A 19,854-nucleotide genomic window follows, 5' to 3' on the forward strand; every position below is an offset into this window, starting at 1 on the left:
AAGAACACGGTGGAAAATGGGAGTGAGAATATCTGTAGAAAGGAGAGGTGTGACCTGGCAGCAAGTGGAGGAAGAAAAGTGGTGGGAGGACCGAGCCAAATAGAGAGGACTCATCAGCACCTAGACCTGGCAGTAGCTGGAGCAGGATTCGGATATAGATAGATAGACACTTAAGACCGGCAATCTGTAAGACACAAAAAAGTGTGCGGAGGTTCTGAAGATGTTCTTTAGTGGTGGAACCAGTGACAACAATGTCATCCATGTAATTGATACACCCAGGGACGGGGAGCAATAATTGTTCCAAGAATCACTGAAAGAGAGCAGGGGCACTGGCAACCCGGAATGGCAATCGCTGGTATTGATAGAGGCCGAAAGGCATGTTAAGGACCAGAAACTGCTGGGAAGCAGCATCAATAGGAAGTTGATGATAAGCTTCTGACAGGTCAATATTAGAAAAATACTGGCCACCCGCAAGTTTAGTGAACAATTCTTCAGGTCGGGGCATAGGGTAAGTGTCGATGAGGCATTGCGCATTTACAGTGGCTTTAAAATCGGCACAGAGACGAATATCAGCATTGGGCTTAGCAACGACAACGACAGGAGAGGACCACTCACTGGAAGTGACAGGAAGCAAGACCCCTGAAGCAGTGAGATGATCCAGCTCCCATTTTACCCGATCAGGAAGGGCCACAGAAATGGGCCGAGCCAGAAAAAACTTAGACCGAGCAGTGGGTTTGAGCATGACATGAGCTTCAAAGTCATTTGCACGGCCTAACCCAGGAGAAAAAAGGGACGAAAATGTCGTCGACAAGGGATCCAATTGATCATAAGGAATAGCATCAGAGACAATATTGACAGAGTCATCTATGGAGAACCCAAAAACGCGAAAGGCATTGAAGCCAAAAAGATTTTCTGCATTACTCTGGTCGACCACAAATATGGGAACAGTGTGAACGACGGATTTGTAAGATACCTCAGCATTAAATTGTCCCAAGAGATAAATCTTCTGTTTATTGTACGTCTGTAATTGCAGGGTGACAGGTGATAGGAGTGGAGAACCCAACTGAAGATACGTCTGTGAATTAATGATAGTGGCAGCAGAACCAGTATCCACCTGCATGCGAACATTCTGACCAAGGATTTAGACTGTGAGGAATAACTTCCCTGAAAGGGAAGAAGTGCAATTGACAGACAGCACAGAAGCAAGAATCAGCATCATGGTCACGAACATCATGTATGCGGTCGGATTTGCAAATGGAAGACACATGACCCCTCTTTCTGAAATTGTGACACACGGCCAAACATTGGGGACAATCCTCGCGTGAAAATTTCGCAAAACACCGCGGACATGAAGGAAGTTGCCGGGGGTTTTGCTGCAGTTTCTGAGAGGTTTGTTTACGGTTAGGCCGAGGCTGCACTTGAGAGCATACTGCAGCCACTTCGGCCGGCGAGGACATGCCGCATGCGTTGTCAACAGCGCACAGAGGTTGTATGTCCCCGACGTCACCCCACGCCTTTATTTGCGCTCCAGTGGCGCGAGAAATTTCAAAAGACTGTGCGATGGATAGGACTTCATCTAGAGTTGGATTTGCCAATTGAAGGGCACGTTGCCTTACTTCTTTGCCGGGCGCCGACCGGATAATAGCATCCCGTACCATGGAATCTGCGTAGGATTCTTTGTGAACGTCAGTAACAAATTGAAGCTCGTCAGCCCAAGTGCGATAGGATTGACTCGGTTGTTTTTGACAATGATAAAAGGCAACATGAGAGGCTACCACATGTGTTTGCTTATGAAAACATACAGACAGAAGTGAGCACATTTCAGCAAAGGACAAAGATGCAGGATCTTTCAAAGGAGCCAATTGCGACAACAATTGATACATTTGAGGTGAAATCCATGAAAAGAACAGAGACTTACATGTTTGTTCGTCCGTGACATGAAATGCCAAGAAGTGCTGTCGAAGATGTTTTTCATAATCAGACCAGTCTTCCTCCGTCTCGTCATAATGTGGAAATGGAGGTGTAGACAGCGACGATAAACAGCCCGCATTGGACGCCGCGACGAAATCGCGAATTGCCGATGTATGAAGCGTTTGCTGTTCTATGAGACCTTGCAACATTTGCTATAAAGTAGCCATGGAAACCTGTGGGTCAATGATGAAAAGGAAAAATCCACTACCTCGTCGCCAATAGTTATAACGTCAAGTTGGACACATATATTTCAAAACGACACAACACATGTAAGTCACAGAGCAAGTTGACAAAGCAAGACATGTGAACACAGTAACATTCAAATGAGCACTGAGTCCAAGTCTGTTGGCCGCTGGCTGCTTGGCCGCTTAGGTGGCGCAGCTGTTGCATGGCTGGCAGACAGCGCCGCATATAGGGGACGCGCGTATCTGCGCAGCGGCACTTTGAAATATCAGCGAGTCACAACAGTGATCATCACAATTTCTACACCTTCATCTTCCGCAGTCAGTGAGATTAAGTACACAGGAGAATAATCCTAGTTTCCCTCCCCACAGTAAAACTTAATAAAATAATATTTTAGAAGTAAAGGAGACCACTCACAAAAAGCAGAAGCAGCATTGAGCTGCCAACAGAACACCTAAAAGAAAGAAAACTTGTTAGCTTTTGAAGTAAATCCTTTCTGGTGCTAGAGTACCCACGCCCCTACATTATGCTCTCTGGACATGTAACATCAGGACTGTTCTTCGCCGGCTTGGACTATGGAATGGCGGGTAGAAGGGGAGTGACATGGGAGGCAGGAAGAGGGCTCAAGAATGGGTAGTTTGGAGGGAGGCAGACTGTTTGTTGACTAGGAATGCAGGAGGGAGGGGTGGCAGGTGATTGGGCTAGGCATGTGGGCATGTGTGTTGAAGCAGGGGAAGCACTGCACAATTAAGGTGATGTGAACTGGGAGGGGTGATAGGACAGAAGAAGGGGAAACTATTGGGTGGAAGATGTGGCAACAGTTGGGTGAATGCGGAATGATAGTTGGAGCTAGAGGCATGGGACATCACATTTTGGCAATTGTTTGGGAATTCAGTATTCCAAGATCCACAGTGTCAAGAATGAGCCAAGAATACCAGATTTCAGGCATTACCTCTCACCATGGACAGTACAGTGGCTGACAGCTTTCACTAAACAACCAAGAGCAGTGGCATTTGCATAGAGTTGTCAGTGCTAACAGACAAGCAACACTGCATGAAATAACAGCAGAAATCTATGTGGGGTGTACAACAAACATATCTGTTAAGACAGTGTGGCAAAATTTGGCATTAATGGGCTACGGCAGCAGATGACTGATGTGAATGCCTTTGCTAACAGCACAACATCACTTGCAGCACCTCTCCTCAGCTTGCGACCAAATTTGCTGCACCCTACATGACTGGAAAACTGTAATCTTGTCAGATTAGTCTTGATTTCAGATAGTGAGAGCAGATGGTAGGGTTCGAGTGTGGCACAGGCACCATGAAGCCATGGACCCAAGTTGCCAACAAGGCACTGTGCAAACTGGTGGAGGCTCCATAATGGTATGGGCTGTGTTTACATGGAATGGACTGCATCCTCTGATCAAACTTAACCAGTCATTGAATGGAAATGTTGATGTTCAGCTACTTGGAGACCATTTGCAGTCATTCATGGACTTCATACTCCCAAACAATAACGACAATGCGCTATGTCACTGGGCTGAAATTGTTCACTATTGGTTTGAAGAACATTGCGGACTCTTTGGGTGAATTATTTGGCCACCCAGATCACCCAACATGAATCCCATCAAACTTTCATCGGACATAACCAAGAGGTCAGTTCGTGCACAAAATCTTATACCAGAAACATTTTCGCAGTTACGCACGGCTATAGAGGCAGCATGGCTCAGTATTTCTGTAGTGGACTTCCAACAACTTGTTGAGTCCATGTCACATCGAGTTGCTGCACTAGACCGGGCAAAAGGAGATCCGACACAATATTAGGAGGTACCCTGTGACTTCAACTCAGTGCGAAAAGCTGTGCAGTTATTGCAGTAGAGCAAGAATATTACATGGCTACTTTCAAGGAGGCCATGTCTGGTGGGGTGGATAAGGCTGTGACAGGACCGGAGTAGTAAAATAATATACATTTACATAACTTCCAAACCAATGTTTGAATTGTAATACAGAATAACACCATATGCTTATTAATAACAGTAAGATTGAATGATTACTGCCTTCTAGTAAGTAAACAATTTCACTTAAGCATATACATACATTTGCGTTTTTTTGTAATCCAGATTATACCTTTGGTCCCCCCCCCCCCCCCTTCCCCCCTCCCAAATCAACCATCCAGCTTATACCAATCATTAATGTTTACTTGATTTGTTTTGTGCCTCAGCTGTTTCCTTTGAGTTGACTGTCATATTATTCTTCCATCATATTATTGTTTAGCTACACAGTTTAATTAACACATTCAAGAGTGCAACAAAAATAATTGTTACATTTGGAAGGCCGGGAAAGTCCAACTACATACATTACTTTGTTTATGAAAAGAAATAAATATAATTACAAATTTTTGGTCTGAAATGTCTGAGGAGAAAAAGAAGATTAAGGGTTATTGCATCAAAATATTGGAAGTTTTAAAAAACTCATTTAACTTCTGATTTGTGGAGATGAACTGCAGCTGGTAAATCTTGTAGGTGTAGTATATTTTTCAAACATAATTTGACCACTGATACAGAAATGCTTAATATGTATGGTTATAACTAAAAATGCAGTTATTGCAGTTAGGTACTGAGAAAGGAGGAGTTGTCGCATACAGTAAGAAGGGATAGAAAGAGTTGATACTTTAGATATTGCAGTGATCAGCATTTTGAAACATGTGCTCAGAAGTAGATTTTGATGTAACATTAATAACAATAATCACAATATACAAGACACCATCTGGTAATTTTGAGTTATTTACAAAATAATTTGATATGTTGTTTCTTTTTAGAATTAATCAAGTGTGTTAGTTCAAATATGTTCCCAGTATATGAGATTATTGGAATAAGTGATTTGAAAATGGAAAGAAAAACTAGTGTATTCTAAATATTTCCATTCACTAATGAGTTATGGCATCAATTTTCATCATCATCATCATCATCATCATCATCAGGGAGTTCTTCCAGCAAGCTGGGCAGGATGATTCTGAACAATCTGCTTCTATCTCTTTCAGCCTTGATAGATTTGTTCCTCTCATGACAGCATTCCCTCTCCTTTCGGAGTCTTTTTCAGTCTGATCCAGTTCCCTCTTTCTTGGGTCTCCAGCTGGTCTTCATCTTGGTAAGCACTGGTGGGGAATTCAGTTAGGCTGCATCTGTTTCACATGACAAAAGAACTCCGCTTACTGCACTGACCCTTCCTCCATGCTCACTTCCATAAGCAGGTATCTCCTTGTGTGCTCATTTTGTAATTTGTCTCTCCCTGTCGTTTGTAGAAGGGACCTAGGGAATTTCATTTAACAAGCTCATAGTTGATGCACATTTCTTTTGCATATGACACCTCACGAGACTATAGAATGTGATGGGCACCTGGAAACTTTGGAATGCGGTCACCTCGGCCTTTACAAGGGGATCTTGCCTACTAATCATCAGTTTCTTACAGATTTATTACATATGTAGGACCTGGCCAGAAATGAAAGTAACAGAAATGGGAGTGCCAGATGGCCAAGCATTTACAAAAAAATAGCATTTTTGGCATGGGTCAGGAGAGGCACGAGATGCTGCAGTGAAAAGATTATAGAATGGTAATCTGAGGGTTGTGGGGTCAAATTTTCATGTGGAAACTTTTTATTATTTTCTATTTTTATGTTAATTACACTGCAAATAAACTGAAATAATTCTCAGTATATAGTATTTATTAACATTTTCATAAAACGTATAAAAGGAAAGGCAAAGGAAAATTTGAGATAGCAAATAAATTTCCAAGGAAGGATTGTAGTTACAGGTTCCCCGTGGACTCTGTAAAGTAAATAAATTTCCAGGAAAGGATTGTAAGGCATAGACAACTAGTTCACATATAAAATTAGATCCTTTTGTTATTCTGCAGTTGATTTACATGTTCAGTGGTTACACTCTTTGTAAAATGGGAAGCAGTGATTTTCTCGGCATCTTGCACATGCTATTTAACAAATCTGGGTCATTTTTAGTCCAATTAATCAGTTCTTAGTACACTTCAAGTCGGTATTGTCTCTGGTCACTTGGCAACACTTTTGGAAGGAATTTTGTGGACACTCAACGCATGTTCAGATCTTCAGTTAAGATTGACTTAACTGCATAAAAACTTAAATTAAGTTCATCAGCCATCTCCCTAATTGTAAGTCTACAATCAAACTGCACTAAGGTGCGAACTTTCACAACATTTTCATTCATTTTTGAGGTGAAAGGACGGCCGGACTGTGGTTCATCTTCAAATGATTCGCAGCCATTTTTAAATCTGTTGAACCAGAAAAAAACATTTGACTGGCACATACAATTATTTCCAAAAGCTGTTTTTAATAGTTCGTAAGTCTCAGAAACTGATTTCCCGGTTTTAAAACAAAATTTCACACAAACTGGTTCTCCGTTTTTATGTCCATTTTCACACAGACAGAACCCGGCAACAAACCCTAACAGACCCCCACTCAACCAGCTGCCACAATGAACTGAATACAGGAAACACAGTTTCCTGTCAGAGGGTGTTCAAGGACAAGGCAATGACTCACTTCCCAACCTCTGTGTACCTGCCTGCCAAGCCAGTAAGCAGTAGCAGATCCATTCTTAAAACTTTCCAATCACATCTCGTAAAACATTTCAGGCAGTCCTGCTGCCACGAGAAAAGCTTTTTCACTACTGAAATAGCTGTATGTTCATCAAGCCTTGTCTCTCCTGATCTTCACAATAGATGGTTCCCTCTCATCTTGTGTTAAGAGTGACTTTTGCTTCCTTATAACTTTCCTCAACCCTTCCTTCTCTCCTTCAGGAAGAAACCGGCAGTTTTGGAAGCTAGGGCAGTTCCCATGTACTTTGAAATAAAATATATGTTATCAGCTAATACATTTTACTGATGTTAATGAATTATTACTCACATTTTCAGGTCTGTCTTGTGTAAGTAAATCGGACCATAACTTGAAGCGCAAGAAGAGAGAAGAGGATGAAACTCAAACTGTTTGACAAAGAAGACTCTCATAGATGGAAAGAGGATGGAATGTTACAAGTACATTTATCTGAATGAATTTTTTATTTATCTTTGTCCCTTATGGAAAGAGACTGCAGTGTATTGTACATTTTTGAAAAATATGATTGAAAGAAAATATGAGCCCAATATAAGTTTTGTTCTTATCATTACCTTTGTTTGCCTTGCTACTAGAAACACATGGTCACCTCCTAAGTAAACCATGGGAAAAATATATCTAAAAACAAAGATGATGTAACTTACCAAACGAAAGCATTAGCATGTTGATAGACACACAAACACACACACAAAATTCAAGCTTTCACAACCAACGGTTGCTTCATCAGGAAAGAGGGAAGGAGAGGGAAAGACGAAATGATGTGGGTTTTAAGGGAGAGGGTAAGGAGTCATTCCAATCCCGGGAGTGGAAAGACTTACCTTAGGCGGAAAAAAGGACAGGTATACACTCGTGCGCGCGCACACACATAAACATTCCACATGGGAAAAATATATCTAAAAACAAAGATGATGTGACTTTAAAGACCAAATATGTCTGCTTGTGTCTGTATATGTGTGGATGGATATGTGTGTGTGTGCGCGAGTGTATACCCGTCCTTTTTTCCCCCTAAGGTAAGTCTTTCTGCTCCTGGGATTGGAATGACTCCTTACCCTCTCCCTTAAAACCCACTTCCTTTCGTCTTTCCCTCTCCTTCCCTCTTTCCTGACGAAGCAACCGTTTGTTGCGAAAGCTAGAATTTTGTGTGTATGTTTGTGTTTGTTTGTGTGTCTATCGACCTGCCAGCGCTTTCATTCGGTAAGTCACATCATCTTTGTTTTTAGATATATTTTCCCACATGGAATGTTATATATAGGGAAACATTCCATGTGGGAAAATATATCTAAAAACAAAGATGATGTGACTTACCGAACGAAAGCGCTGGCAGGTCGACAGACACACAAACAAACACAAACATACACACAAAATTCAAGCTTTCGCAACAAACTGTTGCCTCATCAGGAAAGAGGGAAGGAGAGGGAAAGACGAAAGGATGTGGGTTTTAAGGGAGAAGGTAAGGAGTCATTCCAATCCCGGGAGCGGAAAGACTTACCTTAGGGGGAAAAAAGGACGGGTATACACTCGCACACACACACATATCCATCCACACATATACAGACACAAACAGACATATTTGAAGACCAGGCATGTTTGCGGAGGGAATGTAAATAAAACTTAATGGGGTCGTTGTGGGGGTGTTGTGAGGGTGACATGGTATTAGAAGGTGGAAAGTGTAACACGAGGCTGAAATGAAAATGAAAATAAAAATATATGGGGAGAGGTAAAGGTGAACTAGAAAGCAACTGGAGATCTGGTATGAAAAAAGGCGAAAAAGTGTTGGTTAAGTTGATCCTGTGGTGAACTTGGGTTGGTAGATAGCGATGTGCATAAAGGTTAGGTGGTTGTGTTGCCGCTAAAACACGTTAAAGGACGGAGAAATTTGGGAAAATTTCTAAAAAAACGTGTAAATGTATGAAAAGGAGTGGTGTTGTGGTGAAAGATTATGAAAATGGGGCTAACACTTGTCTGACGAAGAAATAATGAAGTTAAAACCTGTGGGGAGCGGCTAAAAATGATTAGTGATGCGCGAAAAACAGAAGTGGAAATAAAGTGAAAGTTATTAGAACTAGCCGAAATGGTTGTTAAATACGTGAAAGCAGCTGTTATTGAACTAGAAGCGGTGGATTTTATGGCGGCGGTAGTGTTGAAAACGGAAAATGAAATTTTTTTGGTTATGGTTTGGAAGTAGGTTACGTATTATTGAGTATATATAGGTGGGATAAAATTGTATAGTAGATTACGGTAAAAAGGGGAAGGTGAATAAAAAGTGAGAGTACTGGTAAAAACAGAGAGAGAAAATAAGACGACAGGAAAGATTTCGAAATGCAACAGCGACAATAACAAACGTGATTGTTGGGTTCAAATTAATGATATGATTATAATAGAGGGAAACATTCCACGTGGGAAAAATATATCTAAAAACAAAGATGATGTGACTTACCAAATGAAAGTGCTGGCAGGTCGACAGACACACAAACATACACACAAAATCCAAGCTTTCGCAACAAACTGTTGCCTCATCAGGAAAGAGGGAAGGAGAGGGAAAGACGAAAGGATGTGGGTTTTAAGGGAGAGGGTAAGGAGTCATTCCAATCCCGGGAGCGGAAAGACTTACCTTAGGGGGAAAAAAAGGACGGGTATACACTCGCGCACACACACATATCCATCCACACATATACAGACACAAGCAGACATATTTAAAGACAAAGAGTTTGGGCAGAGATGTCAGTCGAGGCAGAAGTGCAGAGGCAAAGATGTTGTTGAATGACAGGTGAGGTATGAGTGGCGGCAACTTGAAATTACCGGAGATTGAGGCCTGGTGGATAACGGGAAGAGAGGATATATTGAAGAGCAAGTTCCCATCTCTGGAGTTCGGATAGGTTGGTGTTAGTGGGAAGTATCCAGATAACCCGGACGGTGTAACACTGTGCCAAGATGTGCTGGCCGTGCACCAAGGCATGTTTAGCCACAGGGTGATCCTCATTACCAACAAACACTGTCTGCCTGTGTCCATTCATGCGAATGGACAGTTTGTTGCTGGTAATTCCCACATAGAATGCGTCACAGTGTAGGCAGGTCAGTTGGTAGATCACGTGGGTGCTTTCACACGTGGCTCTGCCTTTGATCGTGTACACCTTCCGGGTTACAGAACTGGAGTAGGTGGTGGTGGGAAGGTGCATGGGACAGGTTTTACACCGGCGGCGGTTACAAGGGTAGGAGCCAGAGGGTAGGGAAGGTGGTTTGGGGATTTCATAGGGATGAACTAAGAGGTTACGAAGGTTAGGTGGACGGCGGAAAGACACTCTTGGTGGAGTGGGGAGGATTTCATGAAGGATGGATCTCATTTCAGGGCAGGATTTGAGGAAGTCGTATACCTGCTGGAGAGCCACATTCAGAATCTGATCCAGTCCCGGAAAGTATCCTGTCACAAGTGGGGCACTTTTGTGGTTCTTCTGTGGGAGGTTCTGGGTTTGAGAGGATGAGGAAGTGCCTCTGGTTATTTGCTTCTGTACCAGGTCGGGAGGGTAGTTGCGGGATGCGAAAGCTGTTGTCAGGTTGTTGGTGTAATGCTTCAGGGATTCCAGACTGGAGCAGATTCGTTTGCCACAAAGACCTAGGCTGTAGGGAAGGGACCGTTTGATGTGGAATGGGTGGCAGCTGTCGTGATGGAGGTACTGTTGCTTGTTGGTGGGTTTGATGTGGACGGACGTGTGAAGCTGGCCATTGGACAGGTGGAGGTCAACATCAAGGAAAGTGGCATGGGATTTGGAGTAGGATCAGGTGAATCTGATGGAACCAAAGGAGTTGAGGTTGGATAGGAAATTCTGGAGTTCTTCTTCACTGTGAGTCCAGATCATGAAGATGTCATCAATAAATCTGTACCAAACTTTGGGTTGGCAGGCCTGGGTAACCAAGAAGGCTTCCTCTAAGCGACCCATGAATAGGTTGGCGTACGAAGGGGCCATCCTGGTACCCATGGCTGTTCCCTTTAATTGTTGGTATGTCTGGCCTTCAAAAGTGAAGAATTTGTGGGTCAGGATGAAGCTGGCTAAGGTAATGAGGAAAGAGGTTTTGGGTAGGGTGGCAGGTGATCGGCGTGAAAGTAAGTGCTCCATCGCAGCGAGGCCCTGGACGTGCGGGATATTTGTGTATAAGGAAGTGGCATCAGTGGTTACAAGGGTGGTATCTGGGGGTAACGGATTACCGTAAAGAAGACATCTGAAGCTGTGAGTGCATATCACTGATTCCATGATTGGCCAGTATTCTATCTTTATGCTATGTTTACAGTGTGTGCTGCCTGTTCTGTCACCCTGGGGATATTTAGTAGAAAGATAATGCCAGAATTTCTTCTTTAAATATAATGTTTCACCATGTGTTGCACTTTGTCATACTTTTGATAACCTCCATGGTTTATCCCATCTTTCCGACAACACGTCCGAAAATTCTCAAATGTTTCTCATTTGTGACAGTCTTTTTTGTTGTGTCTGCCTGTGTCTCAGCATCTCACTATATGGTGAGTAACAACTATCCTTTTCATAATATTGTTTCTCACATATGTTGCAATGGTATCAGTTGTGCTTTTCTTTTGGCTCAGGTGTTGATTCAAATATCAATCCATGTGTGTAGTTTTGTAGTTTATGGTATGGCATATTGCCATATGCTGAATGTAGTGTAATGAGCAGTATGCTTCGTCGGTGTTGAAAGGTGCAACATCAGTGAATGTACGTGAGCCAAAATATTAGAAAATTTGTTAACATCGAGTATAGATTTAAGTGTCAGGAAGTCGTTTCTGAAAGTATTTGTATGGAGTGTAGCCATGTATGGAAGTGAAAGATGGACGATAACCAGTTTGGACAAGAAGAGAATAGAAGCATTCGAAATGTGGTGCTACAGAAGAATGCTGAAAATAAGGTGGGTAGATCACGTAACTAATGAGGAGGTATTGAATAGGATTGGGGAGAAGAGAAGTTTGTGGCACAACTTGACTAGAAGAAGGGATCGCTTGGTAGGACATGTTTTGAGGCATCAAGGGATCACAAATTTCGCATTGGAGGGCAGCGTGCAGGGTAAAAATCGTAGAGGGAGACCAAGAGATCAATACACTAAGCAGATTCAGAAGGATGTAGGTTGCAGTAGGTACTGGGAGATGAAGAAGCTTGCACAGGATAGAGTAGCATGGAGAGCTGCATCAAACCAGTCTCAGGACTGAAGACCACAACAACAGCAACAAGTTTACAAAAGTGATACCATGTGAAATGAATGGATAGTATGAGGGAAGTTCACAAAATTTGTAACTTTTACTATAAATAGCGTGAATATTTGAATGTGAGCATATGCATTGGAAGCACGCTTTGGTGTTCTGTTGTTTGTGCAGTTCTTGTCAAGTTACGTAGCTTTGTAAATTACCTGCTCTGGTTATTCACCTTTGGTCGTCTCTTTTCTATAATTTTGAATCATATCCCAGTTATTAAATGGTTGGATTGAAACTCATTAAAAACACACACACTGCACTGCAGAGCATAGTTTTCAGTTTCTTCACATTTAGTCACAATATTACAACCAGACAACAAAGAATCTCACAATTCATTGGTGGTAGATTACACCACAGGTTCACAGATATGTTGCAAGTAGATACTTCTTCCACACACTTGTTCATAGTTACACAATGTTCAGGTAACATCTGATACTCGTGAACTAATTATATGACTTTAATTCCTTTGGCCCCTATGGGGGCATAGGGCATCCAGGAGAACTCGCCATCCGTCTCTGTCTTTGGCCATTTGCTTCAATTCTGCCCAGGTCTTGCCAACTCTTTTTGCTTCCCCTTCCATTGTCCTCTTCCATGTGCCCCTAGGTTTTCCTCTCTTCCTTGTTCCCTGGGGATTCCATTCCAAAGCATTTTTCTCGATGGCTCCATCTGGTTTTCTCAAGGTGTGCCCCAACCAACCCCACTTTCTCTCTCGTATCTGGTCTTTTATAGGTATCTGATTTGTTATTTGCCAGAGCGCCTCATTACACATTTTTTCTGGCCACCAGATATTCATGATGCTTTGAAGACATCTATTTATGAAGATTTGTAACTGGGATGTTATCTTTTTATCCACTTTCCAGCTTTCACTGGCATATGGGAGGACAGCCTTCACATTTGTATTAAAAATATGGATTTTTGTTTTGTACATGATATTTCTATTTTTCCATATTGGATACAATTGTATGAAGGCAGCATTTGCCTTTTCAATGCAGTTTTTCATGTCATCTCCAGCTCCACCATCTTCCGTCACTAATACTACCCAGATACAGAAATGAGTTGACAGTCTCCACTCGCTGCTCCCCTTTTAGCAGTGGCACCTCACTGTTCCCTGAATTTACTTTCATTTCCTTTGTTTTGCCTGTATTTATCTTGAGGCCAGCAGTCTCTGCTTCTTCTTTCAGCAAGTTTAATTTAGCTTGCATATCAGTCAGCCTTTGAGCTAATAAAACTATGTCGTCTGCAAGATCCAAATCCTCCAGACGTTGTCTATGGATCCCCCACTGGATTCCTCATCTCCTGCTTGCTGTGACTCTTCTCATAACTGAGTCGAGAACAAGTAGAAAAAGTGTTGGTGATAAAATGCAACCCTGCCGCACTCCAGTTGTTACTTTTATGGGCTCTGTCATATTTCCCTTGTGGAGTACGCAACATTTATAGCCATCATGTAGATCTTTTATGATGTTTAAGATCTTCTGTGGTATGCCATACTTCTGCAACACCTGCCAGAGCACTTTATGTTTCACAGAATCGAAGGCCTTTTGAAAATCAATCAATGCCAGGTACATGGTTGCTTGGAATTCTTTGCTTTGCTCTAAAATGATTCTAAGAGTGTTAATAAGATCAACACAACTGCGTTGTGCCCTAAAACCGGCCTGTTCTTTATGCAGTTGCTTTTCAAGAGACTCTTTAATTCTGTTTAAAATAATTCTGGTGAGGACCTTACTGGGCACTGACAACAATGTAGTACCACGCCAGTTGTTACAGTCTGAGAAATTTCCCTTTTTTGGGAGCTTTACCACCAAACAATTTTTCCACTCCTTTGGAGATTTCTCTTCAAGCCAAATATGCTTCAGAAAGGGATGGAGCATTTTAACAGTACTTTCAATATTGGCTTTTAAGAGCTCCAGTGCTATGTTGCCTAGGCCTGGAGCCTTTGTATTCTTTAGTGTTTTCAAAGCCATCCTAATTTCGTTAATTGTGGGGCACTGCAAATTTATATCTTGACTTTCTTCAACTTCCTCTGTAACATCTCTTACCTGTTCCTCTTGGTTGTCTTCAAAATTTAACAGTCCCTGAAGTGCTCCTCCCATATCTGTAGCTGTGCCTGTTGAGTTGTAAGCATCACCCCATCCTTGTTCTTTATTGGTCCTTCATGTCTGAACTTCTTCAATGACAACCGTTTGGTTATATTATAGAGCTTTTTCATATTTCCTTGTCTTGCTGCCTCTTCTGCTAATTTTGCTTGCTCATCTATCCATTTCCTTTTATCTCGACGTCTGCGTCTCTGTCTGCATCTCAGCATCTCCACTATATTGTGAGTAACAACTGTCCTTTTCATAATATTGTTTCTCATATATGGTGCAAGGGTATCAGTTGTGCTTTTCTTTTGGCTCAGGTGTTGATTCAGGTATCAATACATGTGCATAATTTTGCAGTATATGGTATGGCATATTGCCTTGATACGCTGAATGTAGGGTAATGAGCACAAAGAGGGGTATAGTCGAGTAGTTTCTGGATTCAGTAGCAACAATTGTCTGCAGAAGTCAATTTATATTGATTAAATACACTAATGTTTGCAGTAATTGCAGCAGGTAGGAGGAATCACAAGAATGAGCTGAAACTTTGAGGATATGTGGAAGCCTACCAGTGAAAGACTTTAAAAACACGGCATGCACATAGGACCAGTAATGTGTACCTACTGTTGTCTAATCAGGATTATTGTAATGTTAAGATTAGAGTGTGAAAAGCTGTGAAACAAAGAAGAAATCTGAAAGCAGCTCTTAGTATGCTTCATCAGTGTTGAAAGGCGCAACATCAGTGAATGTATATGAGTCAAAATATTAGCTTGTACAAGTTTACAAAAGTGATGCCATGTGAAATGAATGGGTAGTATGAGGGAAGTTCATGAAATTTATAATGTTTACTATAAATAGTGTGAATATTTTAATGTGAGCATATGCATTGAAAGCATGCTTTGGTGTTCTATTGTTTGTGCAGTTCTTGTCAAGTTACGTCGCTTTGTAAATTACCTGCTCTGGTTATTCACCTTTGGTCGTCTCATTTTCTATAACTTTGAATCATATCCCAGTTATTAAATGGTTGGATTTAAACTAATTAAAAACACACACACACACACACACACACACACACTCTGGACTGCAGAGCAGAGCATAGTTTTCAGTTCCTTCACATTTAGCCATAATATTCAAACCAGACAAAAAAGAATCTCACAATTCATTGGTGGTAGATTACACCACAGGTTCACAGATATGTTGCAAGTAGATACTTCTTCCACACACTTGTTCATAGCTACACGATGTTCACATAACATCTGATACTCGCGAACTAATTATATGTTGCTGCAAATGGATTAATAGTGCTGCTAACTGCAGACAAACTATTTACACTTAACTCAGAACTAATTACATGTTGTTTGTTTTGGGCGACACAGAGTTGTTGATCAAATGAATGAAAATGACGGACTGCTCAAAGTATTGTCCTGCACAACTATTAAATATGAGTATAATGATAAAAATCAAAATTCATTATTATGTTTTTAATGTTAACCTAAGGGGGAGCAAAATTAGTGAACCTGAAATTGCAATTAGCAAAGGAGCAAATCTGTTTAACTGTGATTTGAATAATGTGAGTATTGGTAAAACTATAGGAACTATATTGTAAAAACCCTTTTTGTGTTTCTGTGGGGATTCCATTATCCCAGTAAAAATTGAAATTTTGTAGATTGAATAACAAGCAAACTAACGAGTTTGGCTAGTGAAGATGGGCATTTTTGTAATCAGAAAAATCAGGGCTGCAAAACTGTGGCACTGAATTTTGGAAATGGTTACCAGCTAAGAATGGAACATGAAAATTTTAACTAAGAATTGTTTCTGAGTAGGACATGTTTGAAAAAAGTCAGACATTTACAGAAAAGAGGAGAATGATGACCGTAAAACAAGCTATACCAACTGAGCCAGATATGCCTATACTGTAGCTCAATACTAACTTCATCTCCACTTTTTTTTAAAATATTTCTTTATGAAAATTATTTAAAGGTTAATTAACTATTGTATTATTGTTTGTGATCAAACAGGTAATGATAGACCAGGATACAAAATTAACTATTTTTTGTAATTGCCTTGTGTGTTCAGTACAAAATGTGATCAGTTATAGGAAATATATTATATTACTGTCAGGAGTGATATAAGAACAAGTGAATGGTTCCACTTTGCTGTGATGCAGCTTGCCAGCAATGCTGTAGCACAAAGAAGTAAAATTATTCCTGTGGTGTGTAACAAGGCCCCACATGCAGTTTTTCCTCATTTGCATTTACAATGGAGAGAATTCATGATGAAATAGTGATGGTTTATGTGGCTAATATGCCAACATATGCAGTTTACAAAGCCAGGGTCTTACAAAAAAATGTATGTGGGTTTTCAGATTAGCTGCAGAGAACAGAACATTAATGATTTGCTGGAATGAAATAAAAACTTGTTGGTGTCTGGGGCAGGCCTAATGATGGGAGAAAGCATTTCCTGTGGTAATATTGGTAGAAGTAGAACTGTGAGAACAAGTTGTGTGTAGTGTCCAGATAATTCTGTTGGTAAGACCATTGCTTGTGAAAGTCAATGTTCCAGGTTTGATTCCCAGTCCTCCACACAGTTTTAATTTATCAGGAAGTTTCATAACAATGTGTGCTCCACAGCTGAGTGAAAGATTCTTTCAAGAAACAGACCCCTAGACCATGCTGTTCTGCTGCTGTCCCGTGGGGCGAGGACACTTCTTAGCTCAATTGCAGGCAAGTGCTGCTAGTATAGGCTACACACGAGGTTGTCTTATTGCATCTGTTTTGTGCATGTGCAGTTTACTCAGCCACACCTGACCATTTGTGCTGAGCCAGTGCATTAAGATTGTATATGCTACGGCCCGGCTGCTCGACCATCAGCTGTTTACCCACATGTGCTTGTAGGCATCCGTCTGCTCACAGGCAGGGACTCAAGCTGAAACAGCCTGCCCTAGACTGTGGCTAAGTCATTTCTTCGTAATATCCTTTCTTCTAGGAGTGTTAGTCCCACAAGAGGATGAACGTCTGTTAAGTTGTGAAAGCAGGAGAGAAATCCTGGCAGAAGGAAAGCAATGAGGTTCCAGATCTGAGTCCTTATCTGGCACATAATTACTGCCAGGAGGTGCACCCTCTGCTGGAAAGTGAAAGACGCATACTGGCCCACCAAAGCAGTTTTTCTCGAGGCTGCAACATGGACATCAGATGACGGGTGACACTGCCAACACACTTACAGTGAAATGTCCGTCACAGTTCCCATCCGAAATTTATGGTTGCTATCATGCATTACATGAGGTTAGCCCCACAAATGACAAATTTGTGAGAAAAGTAAAGAGCTTTTAAAATAAGGTTTAGCTATTTTGAGTAGTGATTAACTTTATAATGTTGAAGTTGTGCTGTTAATTTCAGGATCATATTCTGTTCTGCATAGATATATCATAATTATTCTATTTTGAGGTAAAAATGCTGGCCATATAATTCAGCTGCAGATAATCATTTTATTTCACCGGTTCATTGACTCTTACACAGTCTAACATCACCCTACACGATCAAAACACTTCTGCCCATGTTTAAATTGTGTCAAAGCAATAACTAACACTCAGGAAATCAACTCAAGAGATTTCCAGTCATATAAAATAATGCCAATATTATTATTTGATTTTTAATATCAGTGTATGATGACAAGATGGTAATTCTTTCAGAACAAATGGACCAAAATAAATCCATTTTGTGAAGCAGGTGTGGTGTACTTTAATTGCATTCCTGCTGCTGATGTAGCGTTGATTTGATTTTATTGCAAATGCTGTACTTATTGTGAATTTTTAATAATTAATAAACCTAATTAATATACATTATCTTCAAGTGCATTAATCCATTGCCACAAAATTTAACTACCTGAAATGAGGTTAACAAAATTGCGCATAAAAATCTCCTTGTCTGACACTGAAAGGACTTCATCTGGAGGATCAGAGTAAATTTCAAATTTCTCTTTACATTGCAAATAAGTGGTGCCATTGCACAGCAGTCTTAATAACACAGAACTGTCACATGTATAACAAGGTCTATATTGTAAAGAAGAAGAAGAAGAAGATGGTGCTGACAGAAGAGGAAACATTGGAAAGGAGTGCCTGTAGTTTGAGTGTATTCATCAGTGCTGAATGTAAAACACAGCCTGGAATTCATCATGGACGTCTCGTTAAGTCAAATGATTATTTTGTAAAATGTGCTGCTACAGACTGCAGTGTGAATAATTCACAAATTGATGTAAGTGATAAATATCTGCCGATGGTAAAACTGTTTGCCCCTAAAATACGCAAGGGTATTCTGAAAAGTAATGCCTCCAAATTTTTAATGTAAAAACTCATGAAGTTTTTTAAATAAAACAAACTTTGTTAACATTCTACATCTTTACTCTTCATATCTACATATTTATTTCTCACCATAAAGATGACATGTTGAGTTGCATACAGGCACAACAAAATGAATGTTTCACATTTAGCTTTTGGCCAAAGCGTGCTTTGGAAAAGAAGACATATATACACATTCGTATAAGCAAGCATACCACATGCACATGTGACCACCAGCTCGGACCTGAAGCTAAACGTGTAACAGTATTTTCATTGTGCCTTCATCTTTACAGTGATTAGCAGTCTTATCTCACTCCTAATAATTACTTATCATCATTACAATCATCATCACCACCACCACCCTCATGACAAACACATTTCTTCCAATGAGAGACTAGTTTGTTGTTACTGTCAGTATAGAATGTTTGACTTTGTTAATGGAGTCACAGCCTCAACTCTACTTGCACCGTGTCATCACTATCAAAGTGAAGTCCTTGAAGGTGTTTTTTAATTTTGAAAACATGAAAATTGAATAGGACCGAGATGGGACAGAGGATGGTGAATGACAATGAACCCAACTGATAATGAACATCGAATAAAACATTTTGAGGCGTTATTTTTCAACACATCCTCGTAGTTGTTTACATGTTTTATATAATTCACTTGTATGATTTGATAGCATTTGTTTATAAGTTAATCAATGAGATTTTTACATTGTTGCATGTATCTGTCTAAATATTCTATGTATGATTGTGGTTTTGACACAAGGGTTTTCTGTTGGTACATACCATGGCTTTTAGCCCCGCATCTGTATAAGTGTATGGTAGCAGCTGAATCCATTTTAACCCGTATGAAACATGTTATCAAGCCATTATGAACAGGGATGGTAGCTCTGTAATGGTACAGTATACAGTTCGATGGCATGGTCTGGACCCCTTGGTGAAATTTTGCCAATAATTGAAGGGAAAATTGCTATATTCAGGTATCACTGGAAGTATCCTGTACCACGGTGGTGGCACTTTCTTGGATGACAATGTGTCAAACAAACTGAACACTGACTTCGGAATCTCAATGTTTTATAAAAATTTTGTCAATACAGTATTGCACATTCCCATTGCTCTTGCTGTGTGTTGTATCAGGGAGATAGAGAGTATATAAAATTGCAAAGAATTAAGTATACCAGTATTTCAAGGACAGGTACTGAATGCCCATGACATGTAAATTAGGATATGAGCTTACTATTATGATATTCTGTGCAGATGTTAAAAAGTTTGCACATTTCAAGTTCATTTGTAAATACCTAAAAAGCACCAGCTGGAGCACAATATTGTGATTATTACAATTAACTTTCCATGTATTTATTTTTATGGTACAACTTCCAAATGCTGATTACTGAAATATCTGAGACA

The 19,854-nt window shown here is 40.5% G+C and overlaps 1 protein-coding gene across 2 annotated transcripts in view; it reads left to right on the forward strand.

Moving 5' to 3' along the window:
* The window catches only part of LOC124606872 (DNA polymerase subunit gamma-1, mitochondrial), a 145,329-nt gene extending 138,010 nt beyond the window's left edge, over window positions 1-7,319 (forward strand). For both annotated transcript variants that reach the window (XM_047138960.1, XM_047138961.1), the window contains exon 13: window positions 7,092-7,319. In XM_047138960.1, coding sequence (XP_046994916.1) covers window positions 7,092-7,168 — 77 coding nt within the window. In that variant the 3' untranslated portion in view covers window positions 7,169-7,319. The remainder of the gene's footprint in view (window positions 1-7,091) is intronic.
* The last annotated feature ends 12,535 nt before the right edge of the window (window positions 7,320-19,854 follow it).

The sequence above is a fragment of the Schistocerca americana genome, chromosome 3, assembly GCF_021461395.2.
Source record: "Schistocerca americana isolate TAMUIC-IGC-003095 chromosome 3, iqSchAmer2.1, whole genome shotgun sequence".
NCBI lineage: Eukaryota > Metazoa > Arthropoda > Insecta > Orthoptera > Acrididae > Schistocerca > Schistocerca americana.